Source organism: Rattus norvegicus, chromosome 20, assembly GCF_036323735.1.
Source record: "Rattus norvegicus strain BN/NHsdMcwi chromosome 20, GRCr8, whole genome shotgun sequence".
Lineage (NCBI taxonomy): Eukaryota > Metazoa > Chordata > Mammalia > Rodentia > Muridae > Rattus > Rattus norvegicus.
Genome location: NC_086038.1, coordinates 32,246,782 through 32,255,237, shown reverse-complemented (window position 1 = coordinate 32,255,237; position 8,456 = coordinate 32,246,782). Strand labels below are relative to the sequence as shown.

Genomic DNA, 8,456 nt, shown 5'->3' with positions numbered 1-8,456 from the left:
CTATTTTATGGATCTGCCCTACTGATTTTCCTGCAGGGAACCATGGCTGCGTATTTAGAGGGGGTATTGCCTTAAAGGTTGGAAGATTATAGGTATATTTCACTAAGTTGTCCCTGGAACAGTTTAAAAAAAAAATCACACTTTCTACAAATCCCTGGGTAAAGCATTCATTTCCAAGGTGACTGGGCACCAAGTATTGGACGCTCTACAGTGCGACCAAACCCTCTTACGAGAGAAAAAGTAAAACCAGATGTGAGGTTGCACATCTGTAACCCCAACACTCGAGAGGCAAATGCAGGAGGATAAGAAATCCAAGGTCGTTCTAGGCTACACTGAGAATTGACAGCCTGGGCAATATGAAAGCCTGAATTTAAAAGAAAAAAAAAAAAAAGGGCTAGAGGTATGGCTCAGTGGTTAAGAGCACCGACTGCTCTTCCAGAGGTCCTGAGTTCAAATCCCAGCAACCACATGGTGGCTCACAACCATCTGTAATGAGATCTGATGCCCTCTTCTGGTGTGTCTGGAGACAGCTACAGTGTATAAAGAAAGAAATTAAAAAGGGGGGGGGGGCTGGAGAGATGGCTCAGTGGTTAAGAGCACCGACTGCTCTTCCTGAGATCCTGAGTTCAAATCTCAGCAACCACATGGTGGCTCACAACCATCTGTAATGAGATCCGATGCTCTCTTCTGTTGTGTCTGAAGACAGATACAGTGTACTCATATACAATAAATAAATCTTTAAAAAAAAAAGGAAAAAATTTGCAAGTTGCATCATGGGACTTCAGTGACAAGATGAGAGCCTCTCTAGCTCAGCAGGCTGGGGCCAAATAGAATTCAGGGGCTCTCTGATTTTTCATAGTTTATTACAATTAGTATACATACAAAATCAGGTAAACTCCATAACATAAATGGTTTAACCTCCACTACAACCAGCAGATACTCTGCCACGAGCTTTCAGCACCCTATGTTAACACAGAATTCACAGAAAACGACAATCACACAAATAGGATTATAATACAATTTGTAAGGAAAGAATCTTTTTTGTTTTGTTTTTGGTCCATGTTTTTGTTTTTTTTTTTTTTAAATAAACAAGACACATAACTTTTTCCTCTTTGGCAGAAAGAGGTTAAATCCCTCCCCTCTAACCCCCCAGTTCATTCGAGAAGTAAACTCTGGAAAAAAAAAAAAAACAACACAAGACATGAAGTACAGCTGAGACCCGGGCTACTCTATGAATACACACATGTTCAGGGGGAAAACTGCACTTTACATCACCAGGGCAGTTACTAGCTCTCCGCTAAAAGAGCTCTGCTTCGACACTGGCACAAACACATTTCAAAGAGCCATTTGCTTTCCAGAGAGAGGGAGTCGTCCACATGCGTTGCTTCTGGAGAAAGTTGTAGGAAGTAGGGCTTCTGGGTTCAGCTGTGTTCATAATCTGAGGTGTAGAAATATTTGATATTCCTGCCTTGAGCTATAAGCTCCTTCATTACAAGGCGTGGGTGGACAGTGTGGACGCATATTTGCTTGGGAAGATGCGCAGTAGGCTAGGCCCTTTCCTTGGAGAATGTGGTCCCTAAGGGTGCAGCCGGGACCCACACAGGCCCCAGGACACTAGGCTTCCCTACTCCTCTCAAGGAAAGTCTAAGAAACCAGGCTGCAGCTGCCGAAGTGGTATTCTTGCTTGCGTACGTGGGCCACCATTGCTGGCCGTCCCCCACCCCAGTGTGCTTTATGTGTTTTCAAGTAATTTCATTTCTTCCCGGAGAAAGAAGGGTAAAAATGCTTTCACTTTATCAAAAAGGAAACGAGCCGCCACAACCCACGAAGGTTTTAAACAGACCTGCTGCTTAGCGTCAGATAACCAAACGCACCGAGAAGCATGAACACGGGCGGGCTCCATCTATTCAAATCCCGCGTTCCCCCTTGAAGCCCCGTGTAGAAAACAAACACCACAAACTTCGTTAGGTTAATCCGTGTTAAATATAACTGTACAGATTGCACATTTTATAGCACAGCATCACAGTTAGACGAATGAGAAAAGTCTCCTTGTTCTAGCCCAGCAGAAACCAACCGGCTCTGCTGGAGAGATCGGAACAAAACCAGCCGCACAGTTCTGTAAACAGTAAGTGAGGTCGCCTCTAGGATCCTGAAGAGTCACACATGCGCGCTGGGACATTTCTTCCAGGGACTCGCAGCGGTGCGCGCTCAGTACCACAGCAGGTTTCTTTCACATTGGGTTCACAAAAGGGCAGTCACCGCCATCTGGTTGAGGGGCGCGAGACCGTTTCGGGGTGCTGAATAACCATCGTTCCCCCCGGAAGTCATCTGTGATTGAGAGGCGGGGTCTCCGCTGTCCAAGAAGCTGCTGGCAGCAGCCGGTTTGTCATAGCCGCCACCCACAGGCTTGGGGCTTGCTGGCCTCTGATAGCTTTCAATCTGGGTGGCTCCTGCAGCGGGAGGAAAGCCTCCAGAGGAAAGGGAGTGTTTGTGAGTGAGCCTGGGCCCGGGGACTCGGTATCCGCTCTGTGTGGAGAAGGTGTGAGCTCGCAGCAGGTGCCTCTCCACGATAGGTGTGGCATACTCAGGTTCTGAGTGAGTCAAGGGCAGTGCGTACTCATGGCGGCCAGGGCGGTGAGGACAATCATAGTGGCTGCTGGCCTCAGTGTTCACTCTGGCCTCCTCCGTGTCTGTGTCCATGGGCCGGAAGGTAGAGCCCTTTCTCGTGACTGTTCCTGTGCCAATCATGAGAGGCTGCTGATAATCTAAAACCAAGCGAACATCATTAGTGCACTAGCTGACAGGAGAGCGAGGTAGCCAGTCGCCACAGGGTGGGCTTTCCCTTCCACTCCATCTCCGTCGGTGACTAATGCATCTCAGGTTCATGAGACATGAAATGAAATCAGATACTGCACTTGGGTCTTTTTTTTCTTTTTTAAAATTTTTTTTTTTTTGCACTTTTTTTGCACCATAATACTGCTTCAGGAAGCCGCCAAGGGCCATAAGACCTCAGAGACTGAACTGATTCTGTTAGAGGGAAAATGTTTACTTATAGACACAACCCCAACTAGACTTGAACTTGTGGTCTTCTTGCCTCTAAGTCTTTGGTGTCCAGGGTTGACGGACGGCAGACATGCAACTCCATGCCCAGTTTAGGGGTTGTAGGTTGATGTCCATATGTAGGTGTGGGCTGGCACCAGTTAGGTCAAGGCCATGATTAAACAGTAATAAAAATAAGGGAGGGACAAAGTTCTTGTAAGGTGGGAAAGAAGGAAGAAAAATCAAAATGGAGATGGAGAAAGATGACCCAGGTCTGGGTGGTCTTGAATTGCCAAGGTAGCTGGGATGGATTTCTGTAGGCAAATTTATCTCATCTAGGTGGGCGGTTTACATCATTATCAATTGGTTGTGAGTTCATTGTGTGGATGTATTGTGGACTGAACATTTAACATATAAATCTGATTTAACATATAAATCTACAGTTTGTAGAATCTTGATTTTAATAGGTTTTTGGGAGTTTATACCATAACTATTAGGGGGCGGATGTTGGGAATGTAAACAGGGCAGCAGGGGGAAGGTAGCTGCAGCTGAGACCAGGGGGTGGATGCTGGAAATGTGAACAGAGTCCACAGTAAAAGAGCAGCGAGATAGGAGGTCTCTGTATGAAACTGTCGTGGCAGCACCCCACCTGGGTCAGAGAGTGCTTTGGGGGCAGCGAGGAGCCACGGAGATAAATTAGCGTTAGTTCCAATGGCTCACCAGAGCCAGGACTAGCGAGAGTGAGACGGCCGGGCTACGCCCGGGAACCGTTCCACCCTTCATTATTTTTACCCCACAAGAAGTGACTTTTACTTGGTGCTGGGACTATCGGTGTTGGTTATGAGGCCCAGCTAGGAGTAACTTCCAAACTGGCCTTTGTAAAGTTTGAGGCGAAGAAAACCTAAAGAGGGTGTGACGACCACCTTTGCGTCTACCTGACTACATCTAGAATTAATAAGACGCAAATGGCTGGGCACAGCTGAAAGGGATTTTCTCTTAATTACATTAAATCATTTGAAGTGTTAAGACTCACTTCTAATCTAGATCTCTGAGGTGAGAAGATCCACCTCAGAGGTGGGCCGTGCCTTCAGCTGGTGGTCTATATCAAGGCTACGGAAGAAGGAAGCTGGCTCTCTCTTGGCCTGCTTGCTCCTACTAGCAAGTCTGAGCCTTCCTTGGCTTTAAAGTCTGCTTCTTTGGGATTCTGGGGAATACTGAAAGCCAGCTGAGACTTCTACCCTCAAGGACGGAACAATGACTGGATTCTTGGAGTTTTCATTGGTAGACAGACATTGTGGACTAGCTAGACCATAGCCAGTAAGTCATCCTTTTCCTACACACACACACACACACACACACACACACACACACACACACAGAGAGAGAGAGAGAGAGAGAGAGAGAGAGAGAGAGAGAAAGAGAGAGAGAGACGGAGACAGAGACAGAGACAGAGAGACAAAGACAGAGAGACTTATTCTATAAGTTCTGTTACAGAACCCTGATAATACGGAGGAGAAAGAACTATGAAGACAGTGTGATGTGGCAAGAGAATTAGGGGAGAAGGATGATGCAATGGAAATGAAAGGTAAGTATTAGGTCTGGGCTTAGTGATAGTGTCCAGATAATGAAATCATTTCTGAGACAGTGAAACAATTCAAGCCGTTTTCAAAATGAGGTAGTCACATGACAACAGAAAACAAAGCAGAGGGATACTGAGTACGTTCCTCAAATCACAACAGCTGCTGAGCAATGGAGTCAGGACGGGAAGCCATGTTTCTAGCATGAGCTATGTTGTCCATCCATTAGATCACATGGAAGTCTCACTCAGAACCTACATACTAGCAGTCTGAGGTAACTCTGGGGGCAAGCTGAAGAAGACTGACAGGAAATAAACTGGAAGAGAGACATACTGATGCTTTCTCAGAGACACTGAACCATTCTGACCCAAACAGGCCCCTTACTCTAATTCCATCTGCTCAAAGGCCAGAGATGTATTCATTCATCACTCAGTTAGCCTTCCTTGTCCCTCGTTCCCAGTACTTTAATAAAAACCTGAGTAGCACACATTAATTGAGAGCAGGGACAGGCGGATCTCTATGAGTTCGAGGCTAGCCTGGTCTACGACTCAATTTCCAGGATAGCCAGAGCTACACAGAGAAACCCTCTCTGGAAAAAAACAACCACCACCACCAACAACAACAAAGGCAAAATAATAACAAGTAACTAGCAGAGCCTAGCAGAGCTGTGGGCCTCACTCTTTACGATCATTATGTGCCGTGAGGGTATACTCAACTCGGGTGAAGAGACCACTGACTAATATCTCTGCGTCAGCTTGAAACTCTTCAGAGAGTGCTGGGGGAATGGGGCCGCATACTTCTGCTATAGTAAAGGATCTTACTTAGCCTTACTGCTCTACTGTGTCAGGCCTCCCACCAGCAGAGCCTCCTCAGAGCACGGTCCCTGGGGTGTGACACTCACCTGCCATGTCACTAGTGATGAGGTCCAACTTTTGTGTCATCTCCTTCTCGTTGTCATAGCTGATGGTAAATTCCGCCGACTGATGCCTGGCAAAGGGATATTTAATCTGCTTCCAACAGCCTGAAATCAAGAGAATGTAAAACCAGGCCTCAGGCATGTGATTCACATACCCAAGTCTGTCAGAAGTCAGTCTTCCTGCCGGGTGCGGTCAAACCCACAGCTACAGCTCCCTGGTTGTTTGCTGAGCACAGCACGACAAGGCAGGCCCCACAGAATGTGCATTACCCACCCGTAACTTTATTTATTTTTTTGAAATAGGGTCTCTTTGCACAGCCCTGGCTGCCCTGGAACTCATTATGTAGACCGGGCTAATCTTGAACTCAGAAATTTGCCTGCTTCTGCTTCCTGAGTGCAAGGATTAGAGGTATGAGTCACCATGACTGGCCCCCACTGATGCTATAAATGTAGTTGTGGGCTGGAGAGATGGCTCAGGAGTTAAGAGCAGAGGCTGTTCTTCCAGGATATTTCGATTTCTAGTACCCACATGGCAGGTCACAACTATCTGTAACTCCGGTCTCAGCGGATTCAACACCCTCTTCTTGACCATGGGGGCACTAGGCAGGGACATAGTTCACAGACATACATTCAGGCAGACAAAACACCCACACACATAAATCAATTAAAAAAAAAAAAGATGTAGTTTCCAAGCCCTGGAATCGCGTGGGCCCATTTCCTGTAGGCACATAACCTCACACCCCAGAGGAGACAGCACAGCTGCCATTTAAGCTCAGCCTTTCCTCAGCATCTTCAGGCCTCCACTGTATTTCATGGGAAACTGAGGAATGAACCAGGCAGGGTCCATGTGTTTGCTTTGGAAAATTTTTAAAGACACAGGTCAGTAGTATTCACCTGTGACCCCAGGAGATTAAAGTCAGGACATCTCACGAGCCCTGTCTACATTATTTTGATTCTAAGATTAGAACTCAGGCCAAGCACGTGTTCAGGTCATGGACAAGGCTGCTGTCACTCCTGATGACAGTGCAATAATCTCATTTCCAGTCCACATACACAAATGAAAAGAACAAAACTTAAAGAGCACGGGCTCGTGCTAAACAGATACAGCACCATGAAAACTCCGAGGCAGAGTATAGAGTAGACAACAACGAATTTCTTCGTTGTAACTTGGCTAATTCAAAGGTAATGGAACTTACTATTCTTCAAACCAGAGAGTAGTCTTCTCTTCCCTACAGTTTATGTTCCAAAAACGAAAGGAATCGTGGCCCCAGACATTAAACAGAAAAATCCCAGAAGCAATTCATGTTTAAACTGTATGCTGTCCTTGCAAAGCACTACCTGGATTCGAACCATCCTCCAGCCCAGTTTATCTGTTCTCTGAATGCTACCCTCCTGTGATGGTTAGTCCCCACTCCCCCACCCCCCCCAGCAGCTTGACAGAATCTACTCAGCCAGAAAACGGGCAGGTGGGGGGAGCGTGTTGTCTTGATTGTATTCAAGGGTTCCCACCAATACCAAGCCAACATGATGGCGCCCACTTCCTGCCCAGGATCCTGAACTGGAGGAAGGGGAACTGGGCAGCAGCCTGCATTCATCCCTCTGCGTCTTCCCATCCAGGATGCAGTGTGACCAGTTTGCTTCAAGCTCCCATCTTTAGCCCCCTGCTTCCCCACCACCACCACAATGGACTGGATCTTGCACTGTCAGTGAAAACAAACCTTCTTTCTTAAAGTTGCCTTTTTTTCAGATTATTTTATCACAGTGAGAGAAGGAGAAACTGAAACATTCCCCTGTAGTCAATTTATAATGTGCTCAAAGCAAAGTAGTGAGCATTCTATTCAACTGTCCTGTTTCATTATTACTTAGCGTTTTCTTAATCCCTCACCATACCTAATACATAAGCTACATTTTATCAGAGCTCTGCATGTACAGGGTTATGTACACGATTTAGTTCTAGTTATAGTCTTGGGCAACCCTTAGTGTCTTAGAACACATCACTCACAGATAAAGGGGCTCATTGGGTACAGAACCCAGCATCTTGTACCTGCCAGGCAAATGTTCTACCAGTAAGCTAGGTAGCACCTGTCCTACAAATGTACCCCATTAACACTGCATTAGCAGAGCTGGCCCTCTCCCCTGCAAACAGAATACAACTGTAGACGGAGTGTGAACCAACCTGTTTTCTGAGCCTCGGCTGACACAAATGGATTGCCTTTCTTTTTCTTCCTGTCAAGACAAAAAGCTCTATTAAACACTCACCAGCCAATCTGTCTGCCTTGCGTCCTCTATATCATATTTATATAATATATATCATATGTATATAATTAACGTCACATACAATCACCGAGGGAATGTATGCTAATTTTATTTTCTATATTAGGAAGCAATGCATTATTATTTGATTTTTCTCAGTGGCTCAGAAAACCAATAAAATTCTTAAGTAATTTGTAAGGATCAATTTATATTCTATTTTCTATAAAGTATAATCTGTGGGTGCCTTTAAAAGCAATTAACATCGGGTTGGGGATTTAGCTCAGTGGTAGAGCGCTTGCCTAGGAAGTGCAAGACCCTGGGTTCGGTCCCCAGCTCCGAAAAAAAAGAACAAAAAAAAAAAAAAAAAAGCAATTAACATCAGTTATGTTGAACGTGAACGTGTACAATGATTTGACATTCTAGTCAAACTAATGCATATATTTACATGTTCTAAAGCTTTTTAAATTATAAAAAGAAAACCTGAGACTATTTCTTTTTTACACATATTCTTTTTTTTAAACATTTATTTATTTATTTATTTATTTATTTATTTATTTATTTATTTATTATGTATACAGTATTCTGCCTGCAAGTACACTAGCAGGTCAGAAGAGGGCATCAGATCTCATTACAGATGGTTGTGAGCCACCATGTGGTTGCAGGGAATTGAA

The 8,456-nt window shown here is 45.2% G+C and overlaps 1 protein-coding gene across 4 annotated transcripts in view; it reads right to left on the bottom strand.

The window, feature by feature from the left end:
• Positions 1-846: 846 nt before the first annotated feature.
• Positions 847-8,456, bottom strand: part of Dcbld1 (discoidin, CUB and LCCL domain containing 1) — a 93,151-nt gene continuing 85,541 nt past the window's right edge. For all 4 annotated transcript variants that reach the window (XM_228172.11, XM_063279672.1, XM_039099381.2 and 1 more), the window contains 3 exons: positions 7,709-7,758; positions 5,518-5,637; positions 847-2,765 (listed from right to left, as the gene is read on the bottom strand). In XM_228172.11, coding sequence (XP_228172.5) covers positions 2,242-2,765; positions 5,518-5,637; positions 7,709-7,758 — 694 coding nt within the window. In that variant the 3' untranslated portion in view covers positions 847-2,241. The remainder of the gene's footprint in view (positions 2,766-5,517; positions 5,638-7,708; positions 7,759-8,456) is intronic.